Source organism: Channa argus, chromosome 17 (assembly GCF_033026475.1).
Source record: "Channa argus isolate prfri chromosome 17, Channa argus male v1.0, whole genome shotgun sequence".
Lineage (NCBI taxonomy): Eukaryota > Metazoa > Chordata > Actinopteri > Anabantiformes > Channidae > Channa > Channa argus.
Genome location: NC_090213.1, coordinates 7,931,672 through 7,958,901, shown reverse-complemented (window position 1 = coordinate 7,958,901; position 27,230 = coordinate 7,931,672). Strand labels below are relative to the sequence as shown.

Sequence of the window (27,230 nt, the reverse complement as noted above, 5' to 3'; positions counted from 1 at the left end):
AGGATTTTCTTTTGATGCTGATGCCGTCAGCTGAGTAAAGAACAAGCAGAAACTCTGGGAAGGCCAATTGGATTTTACATTATCTGAGAGTAAAGGAGAGATGGTGTTGGACACCTGTGAGCTCATTTTTGATTCTGTTTTAACAAAGTAAATACAATTTTAAGTTGACTTTCTTGACACGATGCTGAATCAGACAAAGAGGCATGATACCGATTCCCTACAAACTCTGATGTGCGGCTGTGAGACAATGATTTTTAAAGTCATATTTACTTTCTTGATGAATGTTTGATAGCTAGCTTAGCCCAAATGCAGGACACGGGGAAACAGCTAGCCAGGCTGTGCCCACCACTAAAGCTGACTAATAAAAGACCTTTTATTGGGTTTGTCTTTATGCAAAAATTTTAAACCACACAGGGAATTACAAAGCATCTGCAGCAGCTCTATTCTGTGTTTGCCACAGATCTAAGGGGCCATGAGATAATTAACTGGCAAGAAAAGCTGAAATAAAAACTGATTATACTTTATACTTATTATACTATTATACTTACACTATAAATTTATTATACTTCTGCCTACTAATACATGCGTTCTCCATATAGTTGAAACCAGATGAAGAAAAAAATAAATAACGAAAAAACATACAGCAGATACAGGTCTGCATGTGGGGTCCCTTGGGAGCCTAATGCTGATTAAAGGATCTGGTGTTGGATCATCAGTGGGCTTGTGGCCTGTAGTCAGAACAAACACATGACTAATGGGGTTTTGCCAGGTTGATTTGATAGAGCAGAACTGCAGAGGCACCATCAAAGAAGAGATTTACAGCCATTAGACATCAAAAACATCCCGCTCCTGCATTAACACCATCACAGAGAAAACTAGAGAAGGCCCGATAATGATTTTACAACTTGTATCTAATCTGTTTTAGTAATATTATCTCCTCCTTACCTAATCCTCTAGAGGCTTTTTCATCTTGAGTGTCACAGTGCATTGAGTTCAAAACTGCAAATGAAACACCCTCTTTTACAAAAGTAGACAGAGCTTTAGGGAGGCTCTGTCACATGTCAACCTTGGATCCCCAGCTCTGCATTGACAGGCAAAAAATAGTATCATTGTGTTTTGTTTTGTTGTTTTCAGGGTTGTTGTTTTACATGTCTGCTACATGTCCCACTACAATACCGTGCATCCGGCAAATAGACAATAGATTCAGGTGAGGAATCAGACAACATGTTCCATACACACACGCAAGGCCTGACGCCTATTACAGCCTGGTGAATACACATTGTGCTACAAAGCCTTACACTGAATACCAAGCAGAGTATTACTATCCAGCACACCAAGAAAGACCTCACAGATCCAATTTTTTTCACTCCTTGTAGCCTGAGGTTTGTGTAAATGATTGAAATAAGTATCACATCACATCATTCACCAATTGCAATTGTGGCCGTTTATCTAGAAACAACTGCTGAGAGCTTTGTAAATGTTTCTGACATCACAATGGATTAATATCAAATCTGCAGTGCTGCCCCTGTGTCACTTGTGATTAGGTGTTCTCCAAGAAGATGCGCAGGAAATGTGTCCAGGCCCTACGTACACCCCGGACACGTCGCAAAGCTCGTCAACAGTTAGATAATCACCCTACATGTCAGCTGAAGCGATTGTTGTGAAATCCATACATACATAGTCTGCACGATCAGCAACAAGGGATCTGACAGAGATTTGGGACAGTGGAAGGTAGAAGGATGTATGTATGTTCATGTGGTACTGACTCAGAACCACACTCAACACCGTTTCTTAAGGAATGAGAACAAAACGACTTTAACCACTCTGTATACTGACATGATGAAGACTACAGTATATTAAGAAAACATGCACAGTAGATTCATGTTTTTACTTTTTGGCAATAGCCCTTTAATTGGTTTCAAAATAGCTACGACAAAGTGTCATACAATGCTCAGTGATCAATGCATGGGGCTTTCAGCAAAGTACAACAGGCGTGAACTTAAAAATTATTACACTTTTCGCATCCAATTTTCAACCATTAGTGAGCACTTTGTTTCATAAATATATTAAACTTAAGGTTAGAGAAGTTTCCTCTAACATGTGGTATAATATATATATTTTGTGATTGTGTTATTGTGTTATTCTTTCAATATATACTTGTTTATTTTTACTACAGGTACTGTATTTTCATAAATGTGCTGCGATTCACTGAGATTCACTCAGTTGCAAAATTGCAATCCTATTCCCAGCACAACTGAAAAGTGTCTAGCATTAAAAAATAAAATAAATGAAAAATAGTTTATCAAGCAAAAAAGAAATAGAAAATAACACACTGCACTTTGTCCTGACAATAGTAAATCAACACAATTAGAGTAAAAAAACTATAATCACATTAGAGTTTAGATAAGAAAATAATGTATTAATTCAGATTACATGGACCAGACATTTTAGTTTGATTTAAAAAATATGTGTACTGCAATTATTTGCTGCAAGTGCTCTGAACAAGGCAATTATGTCTACATGTAGATACAATTATGCAAATTAGACACAGACATGTCTCCATATTATTAATGCTAATAACATGCAGACATGTCAGTATGGGATTAATGCATCTTGGGTAACTTCTGAGTTGGTTATATTAATGGTGAGTGGGCTCAAACAAATAAAAACGGAAGTGTGGTCCCCAGGTGAATTTTCTTTTCTGTTTCAAGGATACTTCACTGTAAGAAATCTCTCAAGAGCAGGAGATGCTCAATAGTTGTTCGATGGCCTCTTCAGGCAGCAGAGGGACATAAGAGCTCAGGAAGCTACAGGCATACTGAGCACCATTGGAGAGCGATTGCGTAACCAATGACAGCCCTCAGCGGCTGATGCACAATCACGACAACTGTCCTGGTGTGTTGCTGATACAGTAGATAATGGAGAGGAGATGAGTGGACAGGGTCAAAGGTCACGTGTGTCTGCGTCAGAGATTTTGTCATATTTAAAAATGGGCAGCAATTTAAGAGCATTTCATTAATATTTTGCAGAGAAAACATTAAAGCTGTTGAATGTGATGAAAGGTCACAGCCTGTACTTTGTGTCACAAATGAAGAAACATAAAATGGAACAATATTTTGTGATTTTCACTAACTTTCTTGCCACATAGAGTGATTATATTGCCTTTCATGCAATTATTTTCTTTCAGCACTAAGCATGCTAGTTTCAGGGCAAAGTTTAGTTTTGGTGTAAATTAAACAAGCTCCTACTTGACCATAAAGCAGCATTCTTGAGACACATTTGACCTTCTCGTTCCCAAGGCATCAAAAAGCGCCGCTTGTCCAATCCTGTTAGGTTACACGGTTAAAGTACCCTTTTGTGTCAGTGATCGATGCGTGGGGCTTTCAGCAAAGTACAACAGGAACCTTGGGGCTTCAATATTTGACGCCTAAAGCAATGATGCAGTGTAGAAAATGAAAAAGTGTCGAAGCAAGTTGGACGGACTGGTCCCAGGACTTTCCCACAGCAGAGCAGGGTTTGACTCAAATGCGTGACATGTTGCATGGTAAACATTGCGACTCTTTGTTTGTGACCTCAGGTGTACAGCAGGTGAGCTCTACTAGCTGAACAGCACTGGAGGCAAACACTGGAAGCCCAACTAGTCTGAGGTGAGTTTTTTTAATGAATACACACACTATAGTTTGACAAACATATCGTTGCATTTTTTATTTCTGGTTTGTGCAAACTCAGAACAATATACATCCAGTTTGCACACCACCATGCAATTAATTATGCAATTACTGAGCAGATTTCTCAGAGTGTGTTTTTTAAGCAATGGTGTAATACAGTAAGAAGCCTCTTTTTTATGTTATTTAAATGAAAATAATTGTCTTTGTACCTTCTTTTTATTATCTATGAGCTTTGCTTATACATTTGATATCTTTGTTGTAATTGCCATTCGTAAATAATATGGATTCAGTGAAGGTATGAAAAAATGCTACTTCTCTACTTTAATTTAAATCCTGTTAAAAGAAATGTAAGTCTCAATACTGCTCATGACACTGCTGTCGGTTTTCCATTCACTATATGTCATCGACCACATTTGTGCGAACATACTTTGTGTTTTGTGAAAGGGTTTCCAGGAACATGGAGGTGTGTATTGGAAACAGCTGAAACAATGATTCGCAGTGATTGTTGTCATGTTCCCTAAAGGTTAAGAAGAATTGTCAGTGCTATTCCATCCTGCATATTTTCAGCAGGACAGTAAGGACGACATGTGGAGAAGCTTGTGTGGGCGTGTGTTTACAGTTCATTCTTGTACGTGAGCTCTGTTTAAAGGCCACAAATAAATTCCAGGAACAACAACATTCGTCGACTGCACCGACTCCAAAGTACGTGAAGGGAGGTTTGAAGCTTGGTCTCCCTCACGGACTGAAGACAAAAGTCTCTTCTTCAATCTGGAGATGTCTCAGTGTCTTCCCCTGTTATCGTTTAGTAGCTTAGTGGACAAAAAGTAGCTATTGTCAAATTACACAAAGTGACCTGGAGATCAATACATGATTTAGCCATTATATAAGAAATCAGATAAATTATGCAGTAGCTTTCTTTCTTTGCACTAATTAGTCCAGTAAGTATTGAGTTTTCCACCCATTGGTATGGGGTTGCACACCTCCTTGTTTCTTTAGACATTAAAATGCATTACACCTATTGGATAATCTTGCACAAGCACTGGTCCTGCTGTTAACGGTTAATAACTTGTTTGCTCCTAATCAATATGGTTCTGGCTCTGCAGTGAACCCTCTGTAATTTGCTGAAAAGAAAAATGCATGGTTGAGGATATTCAGTGTGTTCTGCAGGGCCATAGAGTTCAGATGAATGATGACATACGTACTTACAAGTGCACATTCAAGGTCAATTAATCTATGCATGTGCAGTTCCTTCCAAAAGTAAAGACATCTGGCTTTAGGATTAAAGATGAATATCAGATGGATGTCCTTAAATGGTGTTTATTTTTATTTGATTATTGTCTTTCAGGATGATGAAGCTCCTCCCAGTAAATTTTGAAGACACATTTCTCTGTAAAATTGAATGCAAAATGTTTGTACACCTCTGGATGTTTTTTTCTCCTTTATTTATTTTATTTATTCATATCAAATCCATTGATATCTTTTCAAATACATTGAGGTTAAAGACGTAAAAAAAAAAAGGAAAAAACAGAGGTGGTACAGCAGGTGTTTGCAGATAGGAATGACAGAAGCTAAAAACCTTCAGTAAAAGATCAAAAGAAACCCCACCGGTTAAAGTAATTGTTATTGTTATTGATTAATATGTTCAGTATTTTACATGTCAAAAGGTTAAAGTGTAAATATTGTTTATTGATTTTTGTGAATCTTAATGCAATCATCACAGAAATGTAGTTTACCCAGTTTTAAAACCTGAAGCTTTTCCTAAGTGTGAAAATGTGACCATAATATTTTAAAAAATCTTAAATTGACCAGTGCAGGGTCAAAACATTGGTAGAGCAGCAAAACATTATTAAGTGTTCTAATATCTATTATCAGAAGTCATTTGATACTTACAAGTACTGCAAATTATTGTCATAGAACCATATTATCTTATTATCAGAATTTTGTGTGTCTTCATTCACTGGTGTAATGTTTTAGATGTGGCAACTTTCAAACTGGGACTAAATAGGTAACGTTTCAAAACGTCTTGATACCAGAAATGTGTCTGACTCTCAAGGGTCATATGTAGGAAATATCTAAAAGGCATAATCAATTGACATTGTCAGGATATGATGGAATATCCACAATAAACTGGATCAGATTAGAATAAAATTTTAAACATCAACTTTGTATTTAGACATATCTTGAAATATACTTCGGATACCACTTGTGTAACACTTTCCAAAGATTACAATATATAAATTGATTCATGTCGGCAATATCAAGAGATATTTTTACATCATAAATTCCATGTGAATTGGATTCAAAATACAACATATTACATATCAATGTAATGTTTTATCACAGTGATCCAGTGATCATATTTCAAGCACATCTTTGAGTATCTGTTGAATATTAGTCATATTTTAAGTATTCTTCCTTGGATGCCACTTGTGTCATAGATACAAAACAAGAAATATTATGAAATATTTTGTGACCAGAAATGACAAAAATGTTATTGTAGAGAGTGTTTTGAAAGGAAATTCAGTTCATTTACTTTAAGTTAACAAAATAAAATCCGAAAATCGTGTTAGAAGCATTTGACACCAGTCAAATAAATGATATACTTAAATTTAACTCATCACACCGATATTTCTGGTAAGACGCACAGTGGCATAACAACAGAGGGGATCAGATTCAAGGCACTGTACTTAACGGCCGTCTTCCTTATCTGAGCAGACACACTTAATTTTATTTATCAGCAGAGTGTATAACGCTTCAGGCCAGAACAAATGGCACAGCAAATATTTATGGGTTTGTCAAGACATGGATGTTTGACTGTTTTTACTTTTTTAGCAGTAGTCTTTAACAGCCAATCAGGGATCAGTTTCCCCTGGGGAGCCACTATAGATTCAGTTAAATCTGTGCAATTAGCGCGAAGGCCAAAACAACAACATATGAACAATAAATACATTTTCAAACCCACTGCTAACACATTTATTTCATAGTAATGACTGTACTGTGCCCCACACAACCAGGGTTGATATTGATCATCTTGTGCATTAAGATTGTTATGTAATTTGTATGCATATGTTACGTTATTGTTATTAATAACTAATTCTATTAAATTCATATTTAAAGCTACAGTATGAAAAGCCTGCACATACAATCAAATACATTGTCATGTCACATTTTAGTTAAATATTTACAATGAAGACAAAACAGTTAACGTGGCACACTTCACATATGTCACAAGTAAAGAAAGATGATAAGACTGTGGTGATGAATATGCCTCCAAGTGAATGACATTATTCCAGTGAAAAGCCCTGCTTTTGTTTTGTACAGTGCACACATACATGTTATAAAACAGAGTCACAGGCTCTCTGTGATTTATGCACAGGTGAGCAATCCAGAGCGGTGTTCGCGAATAATTAACTTGACCGTTCAGTTTGAACTTGTCTTAAGAGGGGGGCAGTTGTAGGAGGAACCTTTTCAGCAGATCCTCAGCCCTCAGTCTGCTCAGCTGCCTCTGCCATGTGACATGTCAGTGGCCTTAGATGAGCTGCATGCACATATACAGTGATCCACTGTTACCTTTTCCTCCCACAGGTCAAATCTCACACCACTAGAGGTCGCCTGTCAATCAAACGCTTCCAGGCCACTGAAGTTATAAAGCTGCCGGGCACTCATATTTTGTTTTGGCTGCCACAGATGTTGCGGCTTATAAAGGGCATATTTAAAGAAAAAAAGATTCACTATACATGTGAGTTTGTACATGATGTTTAGCAAATGTTCCACACATGCATTTATTTTTGCTGTTTTGGTGCAAATGTAAATGTTCCAACGTTGTCCCGCTGCTGTAATAATGCGCAGAAAGGAACCCAGTCAAATCCCTGTGTAATTTCATTACATGTGCAATGTACCAGGCAGATACACAGAAAAGCTAGTCACAAGAGCAAGTCCAGTTTTTGGCATTCACATCAGCACTTGTGCTAAATGTTAAGTCGTAGGAGCCAAGATGTTTTACTGCTGTCTGCAGTAAGAGGAGAGCTGAGACACTTCACAGTCACTGAGCAGATGACTCCTTGTTCTCATCAACTGTCTGGGAAGTCACCAAAAAAAATCTGTTTTGCTAATTGTAGAACTAAAGAAATGAAGTTGGAAAATAGTGCAAAATAAATCAATTTGTGGAGCAAAGTCTGGATGTGATATCTTTATTTGCTCTGATATTAGAGCAGATTGCTTCAATATTTTAATTCAGTTTGTTGTGGCAGAATTTACATGATACACATGGATCCTGTTCTAGTTTTCAGACCTCTGAGTTATATGAGATCACAGTTTTCATAATAGCTTATTTGTACGTTTAAAAAGTCACAGATTGACCTAAGCAAAATGGACACTAGTCACACGAAAAGTAGAGTACATGTTCTAATTTTAAGCAATGTGAGGCCTCAGAGGGGAAAATTTATTGTGCTCCCACTTGCAAACGATGAAGACCCTTATGTGGTCTTTGTCTCCCCCTGCTGTCCGTCCTTTGTACTGTCTTCATAGCCCTATTGTAAACTCCTGCTTTGTATTTCGCTGTACTAAAATAGTAGTTAACTTACAGCTGCTTTAGTTTTTACCAGATAGCGTTCAGTGGTGAACCAAGCAGTAGAAATACTCTGTTAAAGGTACATGTAAGTCCTTTAAATGTTTCTTAATCAAAAGTTCAAAGTACCTCAAAAATACTAATAAAGAAGAAAAGGAGTATTACAAGTACTCTGTTCAGAATGGCTAAATTCTCATCACTAAATATGGCTTTACTGAATTATAATTAGCGCTGCAACCTCACAGGTAGAAGGTCTGTGAGTTTGCACCCCATTCTGTGTGGAGTTTGCATTTTCTCCCAGTGCTTGTGTGGGTTTCCTCTCCAGTTTCCTTATCCGCTGCTATAAGAAGTTTTATTTTTTATAGTCTGTTAGGACAGATTTGAATGTTATTAGACTTGATAAGAAAACAGCCTTTAATTAACTATTGACAGTACTCATTCTTGTTGTCTTTAAAGCAGTTATTTAAATTAGATTTGCACCACAACACTGTGATGTCATTATGATGAGCTATCAGTGATAAACAGAGATAAATTGATGAATCTCAAATATTTAAGTCAGAGGTTCAATAAAAGCCTAGTTCAACCCTCTTTAGCTATAAACACAACAGTTACATGAAAAGTAGAGTAGCATATTTTGTATTGATGTAACTGACAATAATATTGATAATTTTTAGTTTTAAAGACTAGTTTTAAATTGTCATGACATGATTGAAAATATTGGTACAGCTACATCTAAGTTGATCTTGTGGCAAGATTGTTTTTATCACAAGCCTTTGTTTGTTGCAAAGTAGTCTAATATTATTTACAACTAGCCTGCGGTTGTTAACGCCAAAAGTTTTTATTAGGATATATTTGCCGTTAATTATTAAAGAAATGGGGAAGAGAGGTATATTTACTGAATTTATCCTCATGTATGTAGAATTTCACCAGTAAAAATGAGACAACATGAGCAGTTTCACTCCTGTGTCGTTATTTCTGACAGGACGTGGAAGCGGCGGTGCTGACGCAGCGGTCAGCTGACTCTGTCACGTGACCCGCACGGCTCTAGCCGGAGAATGAGGATCCTGCGGAGAGTTTCTGAATAACAACCCAGATCTTCACAGACGATAACTACCTGGTGTTGGTCCTTCCTGTCCCCCTCGGTCCCCGTCCACACGTCCAGCATGGCTTGGACAAGATACCAGCTGTTCCTTGCGTTTCTTATGCTCACAACTGGATCTATCAACACATTATCGGCAAAGTGAGTGAATGTGAATGTTTTTCGAACGGTGTCATGTGTTTTTATAGTTAAAATGTTATTTATACTGTGTCAAACAGGGACGATGCGGTGTATATCATTACAAAATGGAAATGTTTCTTTTAGCTAAACACGACGTGTATTCATTACGCAAATGTAATGAAGGTGTCGTTCACATTCAGTTGTTGTGACCATTAGCCGTCAGCGTTAGCTGCTAGCTGAAGACTTGTTTGCTCGTTAGCTTCACGCTTCGCTGTGAAGATGTAAGTGGGACGGCGAGCTTCGTTTTCCTCTTGTCGTGGAGCTGCTTGAACGCTACTGACAGACATGGCAAAGGCTCAGGATGCACTTCTGTGCAGTCACTCTTTCATCTGCGGGGCTTCATTATCAGCTCCCAGTGCCGAACAAAGTTAATGGGATTATGTTACTGTTTGAGGTTTGAAACCGCTGATAACCCATTATACAAACTAGTGACAATTCATTTCCTATCAATCCACTGGTCATTCTAACCCTGTGGTATGTCATCACATATTATAGGGCCTTAACAAACAGTAGTTTCCTCATTGATTACTAGCATTGACATTATCATTGAATAAGTTAGGGAGCAATGTCCATTTCCTCTCTTCAACCACAAATGTGCAGCTTTAGTTGCTTATTTTGTCCATTCAATGGTTCAGCGCTAATCTGTATTAATTTTATTCTGATTTAAAACTGAGAACAGCAAATCTCATTTGAAACCTTAAAAATCTTGAAATGAGTATATATGTAGAGAAAATAGATATTTTAATTCTTAACTATATATAAATAGTTTATAATAGGTCTGGTCTACATGGTTTTCTTTTGATCCACAAATTGTTTCTGCCTCAATATTGTAAGCAGTAAGTTTTAATATATGTTTGGGCTGCAACTAGCTAATTTTCTCACTAGTGTTGATTTTTTTAATAATGAATGAAATGCCTTTCACATCCACACAAAATGGCAGCCTACACCTAAAGATAACTACAATCGAGGAAGAAGGAATTCAGCTTTTCTGAAAATCAGTCTGCCATTTTGTGCATTCGGTCAGCAAAACAAACTTCTGAACTGCTCTGAATCCCAGTTTGAGAGCACTGCGTGGTGCTGATGTGAGAGAGAACAAGCTGTGTCATGTTGCCCCCCCCGGAACATTATAACTATCAGGTTAGGTTTCACAACAGCCACCTGAAAACAGCTGCTTCACTGATACTGACATCAGATACAGTATGTATACTGATAGTTTTGGTGTAAGTTCCCAGTATCTTTTCATGCAAATATGCACCATGGAAAGGTATTTAGTTGAAATCCATACATAACAGCTTTGGCTCAGTTCACAGGCCCCAGTTTAGCTTCCCTGCTTTGCTGATGAGCTCAGACGTTGGATTTGAAGGAATTGCTGAGTGTTCAGTTTTAGGGACATCGCCTCTGTCTTGCACATTGAGGCTGACAGGACGCTCACACGACAGTCATGCTTCCTCTAACTATAAAAGTCAATATATTATGTAGACCTAAGCACTCATTAACTCCACGTATGACAATTTCATCAGATCATTTTGTCTGACTGTTCATTTTTTCACTTGATGCCACAGTGAAACATATTAGTGTACAGTATATAGTGATTGTAATAAATATAGAACAAGTAATTAATTGGGCAAATGAAATACTGAAAACAGTCAAGATACCTCAACACACTGATTATCCTTGATCCTAGTTGTCCCCTGCCTGACATATAATAGGGTCATAACTTCTACCCCTACTGTACTAACAATGTAGTTAAGTAGTACATAGCTGCAATTTTCAGTCTGAGCTGTTCAGACACAAGGCACCATGTGACCCAGCAGAAAGTGGTTTTCTCAACAGCAAGTTTTATGATAAAATAAATCAGATTATTATCTTTTTTCTGTTCGTCACTAATCTCTGTAATTAAGTTGTCATTGTATTGTTGTATGACAGATGGGCTGATCTGTTCTCAGCGAGGGGATGCCACAATGACCCTGAACACAGATTCTCCCATCCATTTGTACAGGTAAACACATGAGTTGCAAATGACAGTTTACTTTCACTCCGCACAGCAGGCCAGTGTGGTTCTGTCAAAATGTGTCAATTGTTTTTTTAAATGTTTGTGTAAGCAGCATTGTATAAGCAGCAGGACGTCAGGAAAAGCTATTGTTGTTGTTTTGATGTAATGTAGTGACCTTCATAAGTCAGGCTCTTCCTGTCAATGTATTTGTTTTTTTTTATCAAAACTGTTGTTTACACAGTCAGTGACTCAATAACAATCGGTTTCCCCTTTCTGTCTGACAATCCTCTTACCTGTCCAGGCAGTGGGGATGTTCCTGGGTGAGTTCAGCTGTCTTGCAGTTTTCTACATCCTACTTTGCCATGACCGTCGAAGGCCAGAGCCTCAGATGAACGCGGCTCACAGCTTCAACCCGCTTCTCTTCTTCCCCCCTGCCATGTGTGACATGACAGCCACCTCCATCATGTATGTTGGTAAGTGACCCCACGTTTTATCTGTTAGATGTTCCGTCGCAGTATTGCCTGTCAGCTTGTCAAAACTGCATTTGTATTTTTTATGGCATATATATGGTAAAAGTTTATATGCTCATCATGTGTTTTACCTTTCAAAGGTCAAATGTAATGATTGAAGTGCTACTTGTGCAGCCATACTGCACAGATTATCTGATTTTTCATAAATAATCCTTTCATTTGGAGAAAACATGATCAATAAAGTTCCTTTACATGTTTATGTTTTTTGGAAAGGAAACAATGAATTTAGATAAACTCACAATCAACAAATGGCAATGGCCGTTTCAGCTTTCAGAGAGTTTCAAGCTTTCTTTTGTTTATCCGTCGTGTTAAATGTTTTGTTCTTTCTCCAGCTCTCAACATGACCAGTGCCTCCAGCTTCCAGATGCTGCGTGGAGCAGTCATCGTCTTTACTGGTTTGCTCTCAGTGGCTTTTCTAGGGCGTCGTCTGGTAGTCAGTCAGTGGATTGGCATCTTCATCACCATTCTGGGCCTTGTCATAGTCGGCATGGCTGACTTCTTCAGCAGCCACAAAGACGACACACACAAACTCAGCGACATCATCACTGGTGAGATGGATTTTCAAACCGATGTGCTATAAAGTTTGTGGCAATCATGCAACATTCACTATTAATGTCCGTGGCAGCCAGAACAAACAAAAGTTTGACATGTGTTAAGTTATTAAAAATAACACCACTTTTGTCTTCTGTCCCGCAGGAGATCTCCTGATCATCATGGCTCAAATTATTGTTGCAGTGCAGATGGTCCTGGAAGAAAAGTTTGTCTACACACACAATGTCCATCCTCTTCAGGCTGTTGGTACTGAAGGTACAGTGGTTGCTTATCTGCACTTTTTCAACAATAATACCAAAAAGGTTTTATGCAAGAAGTCTGCCACAGATGATGAACATCTGAGCTCCTCGGCACACAGAGTGACAGAGCAATACACAAGTAGAATGAGCCACTGAATATTCATTTAACAACCGACAAGTGGTAGATTCTTTATTAATTGATTTCTAACAGATTCCGGTCACATTCAAAAACAGATAAAATAATATGAAAAACCGATGAGGTGAAAAATGTTGGAGGATTCTGCGAGTAAAATCAAACAGGTCGGGAACTACTGTTGCAGTTTAACTTCAATTCTGGCCTTTATTTCCAGGTTTTTTTGGTTTCTTCGTCCTGTCGCTGCTGCTCATCCCTATGTATTTTATCCATGTGGGAAACTTCAGTGGCAGCCCTCGGCTTGTCCTGGAGGATGCACTGGATGCCTTCTGTCAGATTGGGCACCAGCCACTGATCCTGTTGGCTCTGTTGGGAAACACAGTCAGCATTGCCTTCTTCAACTTTGCCGGGATCAGCGTCACTAAAGAGATCAGTGCCACAACCCGTATGGTGCTGGACAGCCTGCGAACACTGGTCATTTGGGTGGTGAGCCTGGCACTGGGGTGGGAGCAGTTTCTCGGCCTGCAGGTTCTGGGCTTCATAGTCTTACTGCTGGGCACGGCACTCTACAATGGACTGCACCGCCCCCTGCTGGCTAGGATGCCCTTCTGTTCTGGGCTCCTGAGTGTGGAGGAGGAGCAGAGCAGCGGAGCAGAGCGAGAGAGACTGCTGAATGATGGCAGGGTGCAGACGGGTGACGAGAGTTAAAACTTTATACTAATCAACACACACACAGCACATGTGGCTGTCTGACAAAGACGCAGCACCTTTATGAATGCTGTCAGTGACGGTCTCTTTTTAAACAGTTTTTGTTCACACAGTATGGGAGGACCTTTTTAGAGAAATAGGGAATTTGGGTTGCACCACTATGTGGTTCGTTACACTTTATGATTGGGAAAAATATATAATGTGATAATTACTGAGCTTGATTGGTGCTGGTAGACATATGTTATCTTTGGACAAGACAGGCCAGCTGTTTCCTCATGTTTGTAACTGGTGGCTCTAGCTGCCAATTTACTGCACAGACATGAGAAACAGCATTTAACACTTAGCAGAACTCAGCTTCTTTTCCCAATATGTTAAATGGTTCCTTCAAGCAAAGAGAGGCCAGTCTGAAGGAGCTTTTACAATACAGTTTTTAAGGGATTCTTTTAATTTGGAGATGGATTGTTTCGTCTGAAACAAAAATTTTAAAATGTGGATGAATTTTAAAGTTTAGTTTGATTTAGTTCAAAATCTCTACAAAGTTGTCCCTCGACCAAAATAATAATAATTAAGATACATTTTACACAGATGGTCTAAAATAGATTTGTGTCATTTTTTTTCTACGTTTTTATGTCTTGTGATGCATCATATTGTGGTGCTAATTGTGCCAAAGTGTTGAAGATGGAAACGTGAAGTTATGAGTACTCACTGCTTCATGGGGACACAACCGATATTTGAAAGAAATAAATCTGTTCTCACTCTGTGGCTCTTCCCCCCTGTGATTTCTACAGCTGGACATGTATCAAAAAGGCAGAGCTCCTACAGCAAGTGATTTGCACTTGTTATTGTAAATTGTACTTCTTCTCCTTCTTTCACATATCAAAGCCATTGGCTATAAGGTACAGTATGAAAAAGTCATTAAAGACATTAAAGTCATTGTTTATTGTTGTGATGGTATTTTTACTCAGCCCTGTGTTGATCTGTAGAAAACTGCAGTTAGTGAATGTCACACAATGGTAAACAATAGAATAGAAGCTTTGTTGTCATCAGTGAGTACTGTACACATACATGTTACATCGAAAGTTGTTCTCTGCATTTAAACCATCCCCCTGGGCTGAGAAGTGGGCAGCCACAGGTAGCTCCCAGGAAGCTAGCGTTGCTCAAGGACACACCTGGCTGGGATTTGATCCTGGAGACTTCCACATCACAGCGTGATTTAAAACAAACACATGTTGAAAACAACCCACAATATTGAACCGTGTCTCTGTTTAGCACTGAAACAAATAGTAGAAAAGCTTTATTGTAATGTTTTTGATAAAAGCAAACAGGGACGAGGTTGTTGGCAACTTGCTGGGAAACACAATAAATAGTTTCCTTAGAAATAATAATAAAATGAAATTGACAGATTTAATTTCATCTGGAAAAATTAGTGACTGCTGCTTGGTTTGGCCTTGTGTTATTTAAAATAAATATGATTTTAAATAATACAATGATTAATTAATTAAAAAACAAAGTTTGATTTTCGTTTAATTTCCTAATTTGTTTCTTTTATTTTGTCAGCTTCAAGTTATTTCCTAGAAAATTACAGGTTCTTCTTCATGGAAGGGTACTAACAATTTATGTCTATAACAAGAGATCACTGGATTTGCAGCTTTTCTGTGTTTTCTATGTTTTAGGTTTCTTTGAGTTGTGAGAGTGACAAATGGGATATTTAAGATACAGTTATTCAATTCATCAAAACTTATCAATCAGTGAGCAGATCAATGTTGGATTGTAGCCTAAATTGTGTTTTTAGCCTGTTCAGTACAGTGTTGGAGGGATTTCGTATTTTAAAAGAAAAACAGTAGTGATATCACACAACATAAAAATGATTTTGAAATGCACATACAGGATGTAAAATAAAACTTCCAATGCACCAGCTTATGTTTAGAAAAGTCACACTAGGTGTTTAGTGACTTCGGTGAAAACATGATGGAAATCTGACTTTGATGTTGCAGAAAAAGAAGTTAATCGTCGGCAAAAGTGTCCAATGTCACCAACACCAGCAGGTGACACCTGCCTTTACTTCCTGAGCCAGTCCAACATCCTCCCTGAAGACTCTTCTGATGCTTTAATGGAGGTCAGAGGTTAAATCCAGGAATCCCCTGAGATCTGTACGCATGAACCCATTCAACACCAGGAACAACGTGAGGAAAACTCTGCTAATTGACCACATGGAAGTAAAATTCTAACTAATATTAGTGTCATTGTACATTTATATCATAACCGGCAATAACTGCTTATTCATTATTTTATATGATAGGGTCGTGTAAACAGTTCACTATTTTAACTAAACATATATAGTATATACAGTTTTATGAAATATGTGTTATACCAGAAACACTACATGTTACAGTAATATTTATCACAAATGACCACAGCCACACAAAGAAAGGTTAAAAAAAAAGGTAAACACATGACAGTGGAGAATTTAAATGAATTCCTTCGCTAACTAATTCTGACTCTCACTCTCATTCTCACTGCCTAAACTGGCCCCACATCTGGATTCTACTGTATCTAATGTACTCCACTGTTTCAGAGTCATTCCAGCTGTTACTGTGGCTGCTCCTTTACACAGGAGTTAGAAATAGACTAAGTTAATACTCAAGTAAAATTGCAGTACTCCCCTGTAAAATAAAATGTACTTAATGTAGAAAAGTACTCCATAAGTAGTCCCTTAAGAAGACAATGCATTTTAGTGTGGTGCAGTTCATGTACAAGTCTGGTCCAGATTTGTTTGACAACCTATTAAAAGTGCCAAATATTTTCCAGTAATTAATAAAATGATTATTAAATGTGCCACTGATTTCTGATATCTGATGTGGGACAAAATTGCCATCTCTGAACTATTTTTACCACACTCCATCATTAATTACTTAAATATATTTTATTTTGAAAATCCGCAAATTGAGCAGTAACTCAAGCTGTCAAATAAATGTAATGGAGTAAAACTAACATTAAATAGAAACATTGGAGTAAAGTACAACTACCTCAGTAGTTGCTGTACCACCTTTGCTCCTCGATCTTTGGCCACTAGATGGAGGCGTTTGGCTGAAAAATAACTGCAGTGGGCTGCGCCCCAAATATGTAAAGAGGAGAAGAAGACATCACATCATGTTGTTCACGGAACACGAACACAAAGTGTAAACATCACTAAAAAGACTTAAACCAATAGAAAATCAACTTTATCAAATAAGTTAAGACAATCTTTAAAGTTGTACATGTAGTAGATTATAGTATGTTATTTTTTACTGTGGCTGTAATATCATTATTATTACAGTTGTTGTTGTTGTTGTTGTTGTTATGGGTCCAAATGATTGATGACAATTATTTTTTATAGGGACAGTTTGAATAATGTTTCTTTTAAATTCGTGTTTTTATTCTTTAATTTAAACGTCACATAACAAACTAAATTAGACTGTATTTTATTTTTGCTGAAAGATCTAAATTGTGAAGGCCGCTGAAAACAAATTTGCAAATGTAAGAAAAAAATGTTCATAATTCATGTTGGGCTGAGATCTACAGTCTCTGACGTTAAAAATAAAATGAAAATGAAGCAAATTAAACTGACGCTGAAGACGCTCCTGGGACAGTATGGAAAAAACATTTCCAGTAGCTGAATTTGTCCCGATGTGACCTGTCCTCCCCCGAGACAAACTACTGATTTATAACCAACTGCAAAACAGTCTGTGAATTAGATAGATAGATAGATAGATAGATAGATAGATAGATAGATAGATAGATAGATAGTTAGACGGATGAATGCAGTTCAAACTTCTCTGCACCTTCGAAGCTGCTGCTGTTTGCGGTTTCTGCTAATGAATCGTTCCCCGTCTTATTTTTCCACCGACGCGTTAAACACCAGCGAACTGATGTGGCGTGTTGGAGCTGCAGAGATGCTCTGCTCTGCATCAGGGCGACTCTAAATGCATCTGCAGAATTTCTGCACGAAGTCTGAACAATATCGCCTCGTTTTCAGGACTAAACATATTGAGTCAAAGCAAAATACGTTTTTAGAGCAGCTATAAAGCAATGAGTAGATTTTCAAAGCACGTTATTCTGCATTCTAATGTCCTTTAAATTATTTTCCTTTATTGTTTTTCCTAGTCGATGACTGCAGCACCGTCACTTACTAAGACACAATCCTCAGTGACTTGAATTAGAAAATGCATCACAATTAAAAACAAGCTGTTTAAAATGGACTGAAATGATTTGCTCTTCTGATGGTTTTTAGTGCTCCTCGTGGCAGCTCGCCACCCCGCTGGAGAAGCAGCAGTAGGCCCTAATGGTTTGTTATTATGACCTTTTGTGTTTCCATTAGTCTCCTGCAGTATTTAGCTCAGAGCCTGCCTGCTTACAGTAGATGTGATTTAACCATGTGTACATTTGCACAGTGGGGCTGCAGAGGGCTGCACAAGTGACGACTTTAATCTGTTTTAATATAAACAGGTGGTTTTGCTCAAAGGCACTGAGGCACCATAGTATTTAAAAGCTTCCATTAAAGCAGACCCTTAGGTTGTTTACAATGGAGGGCAGGCTGGGGTGAGTGTGATTAGTCTACCACTCCAATGTCCAGCTAATGACCACTTAATGTTTTCAACTCTGACTCTGTGCAGAGCAAAGAGCAAAGACCTGAATGCCACAAAAGGAAACACGGGGCTGTTATGGGATTTATTCTCCGCATTCATTCGCTCATGATGTGGGCCCATGGGCTTATTTCAGGTGTGTTTGCCTCACGATTTGCAGTGGAGTTAAAGAAAATTACTCTTTTAAATTGTCAATAGGTTCAAGCCAGCGTTCAGTCATAATTTGGGTCCACAGTGAGTGGTGACTCATTTGGAGCCTGCAGAATCAACACTTATTTTAAATAAGAATCAGTGTGTAGAAACGCTGCTATGAGTTTGGGTTTCCAGCTGTGGTTGCTCAGCAGACTGCAGGGAAGAAAAAGTCAGCGACTCCATGTGATATTACAATTACAGTCATTCAGAAATTATTCCAAAGGCCGTAAGTGTCCTGTTTTGCAATAGTGTTAACACAAAGAAATGCAACAAATCCTCACTGTGGAGGAGCTGGGATGATAAAATGTTTGGACATTTTGCTTATAAGAAATTATAAGATTAATCAATTACTAAAATATCTATCTTTTGTCACTGGAGGGAGCTGCTTGAACATGTGGCACTTTTACATGCTCATGAACATTTTTACATGTTTATCTGTGAGAATAATCAGGGGCTGCACTCACACAGTGACAATATGGAAATATCTGCAGTTAATTTGTGTAGATTTGAAGACAAAGATCCCTGCAATATTCTCTGACCTTTCTATGCTGAAACACAAAAGCTTAATTTCAACTTTTACATAAATTGCTACATCTTAAACTAACAGCAAAGTATTTAAAAATGCTGACACTGACACTAAGTGTTATAATCACGGAATACGGCAATATGAGTCACAGTGACCATCATTTGTTCCTTTTGGGATAATACTTCAGTACTTTTGTGTAAGTAGAATTGTAAATGCAGGGTTTTTGCTTGTGTTTACATTGTTGTGTTGCCACGTAAGCAAAAGATATGAACACTTCCTCCACCACTGATCCAAAATAATGCTCAATGTGAGCTGCTACGAGCTAAAGGTGTTCGTAAGATCACAGAACCTACATGCAAATTAGGCAACATGTGAGTTCATCTCAACCTCAGAGGGAGTTCAATGTTTGACATGTTCATGGACACATAAACAGGACAGTCTTGCTCTGAATGGGCTTTAGACACGTCGCTCAGCTGCTTTTTCTTTCTTCTCTCTGTGGAAATGATGGCAGAGTGCCATACAGAAGGCTGTGTACAATGGCCCAGGTCCCATTAAATCTGCGAAAGTTCCTTCCTGAGGCAAACATTGCCAGAAATAGTAATCTTGGCTTGAGCTGGAGTCTTACAGAAGGGAGCAATAATTCTCAGAGTAATAATGGAAATTAGTTAATTCTGTGCACCAGACTCAGAGCCAGTTCAGATACAGTTTGAGGTGCTCATTCAGTTTTCCTCCTCCTGATAAGGTTTCCTGAAAAACACACAGCGAGCAATCAGGCGACAACAATAGGCTCCGCTAGACACCGTCCGAAACTGCAGGTAGCCAGCTGTGCTCAGCAGCATGCCTTTGTTTTCAGCCACCGTGAGCATGTGACTGGTGAAGGCTTCGACATTTTGTTTTTCTGCTGGTTGTTCAAGTTGCTGCAGGGTAAACAGACTCTTCAATGGGGTCGAAGTGCCTCCCCCTCAGAGGTGACTGCTTAAAAAAATCCATCATTAGTGCCTTAGCTGACATGAATTTGTAGTTGATTTTATAGTGTAGACTTAGTCAGTTATAGAAAATCATACTCACATATCTTAGACAACACTGATATTCACACACCTTTTAGTCTTTAATGCAACAGGGGACCATTTACCCTGGTAAAATTACAATACAGCAATAATAAATAGCTGTTTGAGGTGAAGCTTCTAAGACTAACTGTAGGCATGTTTGTGGTATCTTAGTGTAGTGGCTTTAAGTTTACTCTAGGGGTCAAGGCCTTTCAGTGGAATTCAGGATAAATGTGAGAAATCGTCAGATAATTTAAAATGTGAACATCAGTGTATGTAGGTATCATTTTCCATGAACGACTAACTCTTCAAAACAACAGAAAATGACGAATCAACAACATGGGAGAAATAGCGAGACTGAACCGTTATTTAAATGAGACAATAATATAAAATATATATCTAAAATATAACAAGGGGCTTCATCTACATTGACTTTTTTAAGGTTGTCCTCGTCAGATCCCTCCCTAAAAAGTGACTTGGAAATGTAGTGAATATGAATATGATATTTGAAAATTGTAGCGTGGGCACTTTGGTTAGTGAACTTGCTGTCAGGCATTTACTCTGACAGGGAGATTTCTGTTGTTTAAGACAAGATCAATTCTCCGGGCGAGAGGAGTCGCTGGCAGTAGTCCAACCATGCAGCTCCACAGACGGACTGGCTCGCAAAAGAAAAATAAAGGTGAACGACAGAATCCAGCAGCTCTTTAGCTACAAAAAGTAGTATTTTTACAGTTATTACAGGTGAGTTCTACATCAAAGATTTGCTAGAAGATTTGATTTTCAGATCAAATTGTTGCAATTACATAAAGCCACAAGTATGTTTCGGATCTATTCTTACTAATGTATTCTTCCTGTTGATCAATTGTGTTTGTGCTGCGTGTTTCAGTTTGAATAACAGATAAGCACTGCTTTAGCTGCACAAAACGTCATTTTCATAATAACTCCGCTTATAACCAGGAATTTTACATTATTTAAACGTTGTCAGTGTTTCAAAATATAAAGGGGTTATTTGCTCCAACACAGCAAAAATAAATTACCAAAAAAAAAAAAAAATGGATTCCATTCAGGGACACCCAAAATTTCAGTGTAATTTTGCACAACACAGGTGCAGAGACTTGACAGGGCCGTAATCAAAATAATGTGCACGATTCTTTTCGTTTGCATTAGTAAAACGGAACGGTAATTCAAATTCTAATGAATTATTCATTACAACAAAATATTACCGTCCAATTACATTTTAAAACCAGTAAATAAAAATCACTGAGTTTATTATTTTAAAACAACTCAATTTGCCTGTGAATAATGCATTAGTCAATTACAATGTATATTATTCCTGAAAACCCCATAATGGGGGTAAATTGCTGTTTGTAAATGCTGATCTGAGGCCGGTTTTTGTTTTTAATGCTTCCCACTGAAAAGCTCATCAGCACCTGAAATAACTCGAGGCGTGCTGCGTCTGCTACATCCTTTTCCCTGGATTGTTTTGACTGCATGATGGAGGGCAAACGTTAAATCTCATTTCTAATTTTAACCCGGAAAAGTGTCACTCGAAAACACCATGATAGGAGGCAGTCAGGGTCATCAGCCCTTCCGGCCGCATGAATCAAGACTAAATGAATGTGCGCTTCAGAAGCCATTGTTTCAACACATGCAAGAGAAACATGCGATCGGAGAGTTTGAGGAAGGAGGAGGAGGGGGCGCGCAAAAACTATCAAGACCGAACCAAGAAGAGAGGGGAGGTGGTCCATTTTATTTGACAGCTAAAAAAAATATAAAGCACATGGACACATAGAAAGATTATTAAAGTTGATGTTATTATATTTTTAAAAATGTTGTTTTAGGGCAATTAAAGCCAATCAGCTCACGTTAAAGCGCTGCGGGTTCGTTTTTCCATTTTTACTATTTACAAGCCGTGATTATAACAGCTTACTGGCCAAGGCCCAACGCGTGAATCTTGAGGGGCCTTGCGGATGAAGTATCGCCTCTGAAGTTAATTGTGTTTTCGTTTTAGAGGGGAATCGATTTCCTCTGTTTATTATGAGCATGGGGACGGATTTGCGTCACCGTGCAACTTGCAGGTCGAGATAAAGTTGCACAAATATTGAAAAAGGGAAGTTCTACCAGTCATTATAAAGTTCCCCCCTCCTGCTCCGGAAGAAATAAGGATTTCTGCTGTATCCTAAAATACTAAAACAGGTTCTATTTTGGGGGCAAATGTAGCAGGCGTATCCGCTCATTTAGCACGAATCACAGCCCATCCAAAACAGGATGAGTTGGAGCTAATAGACGCTCTCCTTGACTCAAGGTTACATGTTTTTTCTACTTATTATTCGGCATGTGTTCTATCTATTTGATATTCTCTCCGTATTTTCCCTCTCACCTCAATTTTAAAAAAATGTTTAGTGTACAGGTCAAAGATTTTGTTGAACATATATTCAGTCCAAAGCAAGTAGGACATGGTGTGTTTGCAAGCAGAAAACTTGACATTAATACGAGAGTTAATGCGCCTAATGTCTTTTTGGACTTGGTAATGCAGGCGAGGAGGGGAGTTCTCTTTAAGTGATCAATCCATCATCTCAGGATCAAAATTGCTCCGAGGTGTCCCCGGTCATGTGTGCGTGGATTACACATCATTCTAATTTACAAGGACGTGATGTGAGCGAATGCAAAACAGCCATTGGTGCAGAGAGCAACCAATCAGTGTCAGCGGAGGAACTTCAGAGTCGAGCTGCAGGGTTAGGATTTCAGAGTTGGGAGAGCGATTTCGGCATTAACACAAAGAGGACGGTCATCTAGTCCCCTGAAACGCTGCCCCTGTATTTCCTGCATGATTTCCTTTTATTCCATCTTCTGACAAACAACAAGGCGCATAACAGGCTCCGGGATGTACACGGCCGGGCTCAACCCGTTTTACGCGTCAAACTTCAGTCTCTGGTCTGCGTACTGCGCGGGGGGCTTTGCTGTGGACACCATGAAGAAACCCTCGTTTTGCATCGCGGACATTTTGCAGGCTGGGGATGCGGAGAACATCTCAGGATCGTCGGCGCTCATGGTGCACATGGGACACCACCACCGTGCGCAACAAGGGCACTCCGGCAGCTCCCCGCTGCGCCCTTCTCCTGTAGCGCCCGAACCGTCTGTGTACGGTGCGAGGATGACTCCGGGGTCTCCGTACCACAGACACGGACTACAGCTTACTTCAGTCTCCAGAACTGCATTCAACTCCCAACAAGCTCCCGCGCCTTCAAGCAAAGACCTCAAATTTGGGATTGATCGGATATTGTCGACTGATTTTGACCCAAAAGGCAAAGACAAGTTAAGAGGTGAGAAGAGAGGTTTTAAAAGACCCAGAAGCTCGTAAACGTTACGTAGTCTTTCTAAAGAAGTTCTCTCTTATGGCAACCAAACAAAAGCAAAGACACATGTCTTCTATGCCTTTAAGCTTCCTTTTTATACATGACGAAATCCGAGAATTGGAAACTGTAAACAAGCCAGAAGCAACTTTGCACATCAGTTACCTGCTCCAGCTTAAAGCACTGACAGGCTTGTTTACAGAGCAGTTAGCCTCATAACATGCACTTTAAGAGGTCCTGTGGGGAAAGCCTCAGCTCTCTTGCCCCCTGCACAGAGAGGTCAGAGTTCAGGATCAGAGACAAACAGCAGCAGTGCAGCTGGGAGTTCGTTAGAAAGCAAAGTTAGGAAATTCAGGCTATGAATTCAAAACGTGGGCTCTCTCTTTGAAAAATTGAGTCCATCTTGCCCCCCCTTCATGTTGGCTGCTTGTGTGTCACTGTATAACTCTTTCCTGACTGAAGTCCATCATCTCTCGTCCTGTAACAGATCTCACATCCATTGTTAGCTCGAACCGTCAGTCAGGGATCCATGTCCCCGTTCAGCCTCCGGCCAGCCAGTACTTCTCCTCCATAGACCATGGGATGAGCGACCCGTCCTCCATGATGAGTTCGCTAGGCAGCGGCAGCAGCAGACAATCAGGCCAGCATCAGTTTCAGGACACCTTCCCAGGTAGTCACCACATGTAGGGCAGTGAGAGACTAAGACACTGGCCTTTCCTTATTCCTGTTTGCAGTCACCTGCAATGAATGTTTCTCTGGTTTTCTGGACTCTTTTTGTTTTAACCTCATGTCCTCTTCCTGTGTGTTTAGGCCCATATGCTGTCCTCACAAAAGACACAATGCCTCAGACCTACAAGAGGAAAAGGTCGTGGTCGAGGGCAGTGTTTTCCAACCTGCAGAGGAAAGGCCTCGAGAAGAGATTTGAAATACAGAAGTATGTCACCAAGCCAGACAGAAAACAGCTGGCTGCCATGCTCGGGCTGACCGACGCTCAGGTAAGAGGCAGCGTTGGCTCACGTGGATTTAAATGTGATGTGATTGTCTGTCGGTTGATATTGCTGTAAAAAGGAATGAGGATCTCTGAGGCATAAACGGCATCCATATAAAAACATGTCTTGATGATGTGTTTATTTTTTGTTGTAATGGCGCAGCGGGGGTTTAAATGTGTTTTTTTAAGCACATTTTAAGTGTGTTTTCTTTGAATGTGGACTCCAGCAAAAGTAGTAGGGATCCAAGTGTACAACAAAACATTAGAACCACAGGGCTGCAGTCAGGATTGTATAAATACTAAGCATATGAGCCTCCTTAACTCCCCCATGGCAAAGTTTATATCATACACCAACAAAAGGTTTAGGATTGTTTTCATGTGGTTTTGTTGTTCTTCTATTTAATAATAAAGTTGTGTTTTCTTTAAATTGCTGTGGATTGTAAAAATACAGGAATACCCCTATAAATGTTTAAATTGTAAAAAAAAAATATTAATTTAATGAGCATGATTTTAATTGTGTTTCTTAAATTCCCAGATTAAATGTTGAGGGCGCTGACCTCTATGGCCTCAGCTGCACTGACAATAATAGACATGAGTTAAAATGTCTGCTTCAGAGCCCCAAAGGAGCAAGTAAAAAATAAATACATTAAAAAAATTAAATGTACTGGAACCTGCATGCCATACTTAAATTAAGTAAGACAAACATTCAAAATATAAAACCTAAATAGGAATAAGCAAACAAAAAAAACAAATCTTTGATAACAGAAACTGACCTGCATGGTGCAACCCGGTGGGCTGAGTGGCCTTCACCAAATCTCACCATATCTTGAGCAACACTTTACCAGATCTTGTTTTCTTCATAATGTTCATTGCTTCACTTAGCCAACACATGTCTTCACAGAATCTCCTATTATTTAATTATTAGTGAATTTCTAATTTCATTTTTCATTATGCCCAATATTATAATTCCTCGGTGGGACTTTTCTTGTTTGACCATAGGTGAAATATTTATGTCATGCACTTGTTATTTTTATGGCAACTTTGAATTGTGTCTGCAAAGTGTGTTATTCACAGTGTGATAATAACAACACAAAAAGAAGAAGAAGAAAGTTGTTTTATTCAAACTGTTAACATTTTAAGAGACTTTGACCTAATGTATCTAATTTCCCATTTTGTGTAGATTGTTCATACACTGATCTAATTTGAGGGAATTTTGCAGCCACTGAGTTGTTATTGACATTAAAAAAAAGTGTAATTTAACGATGCCTCTGTTTGCAGGTGAAGGTGTGGTTTCAGAACCGGCGCATGAAGTGGAGACACTCCAAAGAGGCCCAAGCTCAGAAAGACAAGGACAAGGACGAGAAGACAGACAAGAGTGCGTCTGAGTCCGGCACCAGGGAAACCAAAGAGCCGATGGATTCCGAGTGTGAGAGCGACGGCGGGAGCGACTGTGAATCCGACGAGGCTCCGGAGGAGGAAAACTGTGACGGACATTTGGACATTTCTGAGCACAACAAAACCAGCGTGATCATGAGCGGCAGCGGGCCGGAGCGCAGCGCGGAGGCAGCGGCCACAGGGACGGACACAGCGGCCTCACAGGTCCTAATATGAAGGCAGACTGCGGCCTTCAGCTTATGAACGATGACAACGAGTTTTATTATATTGACAGAAGAACGACAGCGATGGTAAAACACATCTGGAGTCGCAGGGGTCAGTTCCCTGCACAATAACACATGAAGAAGTGTCAGAGTTTAGCATTTAAAAGCAAAACCAGCCCCGTGTGAGCTCAAATCCTGGAAACAAGTGGAGCAACAAGACAGGAGCCAAAACCACACAGACTCAAAGAACCAACACTCAAACTCTCAGTGAAGTGCTTCTATTTTTTCCCTCTAAGGTCATGAAGGTAGAACTGCAGGTTGTTTAAAAGTCTGACTTCCCCCTGTGTTTCCTTACTGTCGTTTTCTCTGAGCTTCTGTGTGCATCTGTTTTCCTCATGTGAAGGGACTGTGCGGTTGTGAATTTTATTATTATGAACCACTCGTTTCACTTTATAAATGAAATCTCAGAACATCACCGCAGTGTTCTTTTTTTTTTGTCTGAATACATAGTTGTGCTATTTTGTTAATAATAATTTGCACTGAAAATTATGTAAATAAAACGTTTCTTACTTTGAAAATCGGATTACGATGTATCATTGGCACGTTATTATTCTTATATTATTTTTATTATTACTATTAATATTGCTATTGTTATTATCAGGCCTATCAACTACTCGCTTATCGTGATGGAATCATTTGATGAGGATGCTGACGTGGCTTACTTTAGGTATTGATAATATAACTTTATTTTAATGTGTTTATATATATATATATATATATATATATATATATATATATATATATATATATATATATATATATATATATATATATATATATATATATATATATATATATATATATATGTTTGCGTTTAGATTTGGAAAAATAAAACAATCAACAGAAACTTAAATAAAACAAAATGTGAAAATGAAGGTGCAAATATATGTGTATGTATATTTATATTTTTTAAACTGTAAGAGTAGCTGCTGCCTAAAATTAGTACTTTAATCGACAAAAATAAATACTTTTTTCGTCGGGTTAATATTCAGCCGGCATATGTAGGTCAATTAAGCCAATCAGGTTTACTTTTTTAAAATATCAAATGAAACACAATCATATTTTGATAATTATTACTAAAACAATTGGTTACCCATTATGGCATCATGGCTTATTGTTTATTAGTAGTATTTTTTTAAATACTCATTCATCATTGAGGAGGTGACTAAATCCATG

At 38.7% G+C, this 27,230-nt stretch overlaps 2 protein-coding genes across 3 annotated transcripts; both read left to right on the top strand.

The window, feature by feature from the left end:
• Positions 1-9,254: 9,254 nt before the first annotated feature.
• slc35f6 (solute carrier family 35 member F6) lies at positions 9,255-14,614 on the top strand. Its single transcript, XM_067482658.1, has 6 exons — positions 9,255-9,475; positions 11,441-11,513; positions 11,809-11,980; positions 12,370-12,585; positions 12,734-12,844; positions 13,179-14,614. Exons 1-6 carry the CDS (start codon positions 9,399-9,401, stop codon positions 13,667-13,669), a joined length of 1,140 nt encoding a protein of 379 aa, XP_067338759.1. The 5' UTR covers positions 9,255-9,398; the 3' UTR covers positions 13,670-14,614.
• Positions 14,615-22,752: 8,138 nt separating this feature from the next.
• On the top strand, positions 22,753-26,577 carry hlx1 (H2.0-like homeo box 1 (Drosophila)). 2 transcript variants are annotated; one of them, XM_067482815.1, is made up of 4 exons: positions 22,760-23,378; positions 23,896-24,078; positions 24,219-24,403; positions 25,675-26,577. In XM_067482815.1, the coding sequence occupies exons 1-4, from the start codon at positions 22,940-22,942 to the stop codon at positions 26,005-26,007; spliced, it is 1,140 nt and encodes a 379-aa protein (XP_067338916.1). In that variant the 5' UTR covers positions 22,760-22,939; the 3' UTR covers positions 26,008-26,577. The 2 variants fall into 2 exon arrangements, with proteins under 2 accessions (XP_067338917.1, XP_067338916.1); XM_067482816.1 differs by lacking the exon at positions 23,896-24,078 and having other exon boundaries at positions 22,753-23,378.
• The last annotated feature ends 653 nt before the right edge of the window (positions 26,578-27,230 follow it).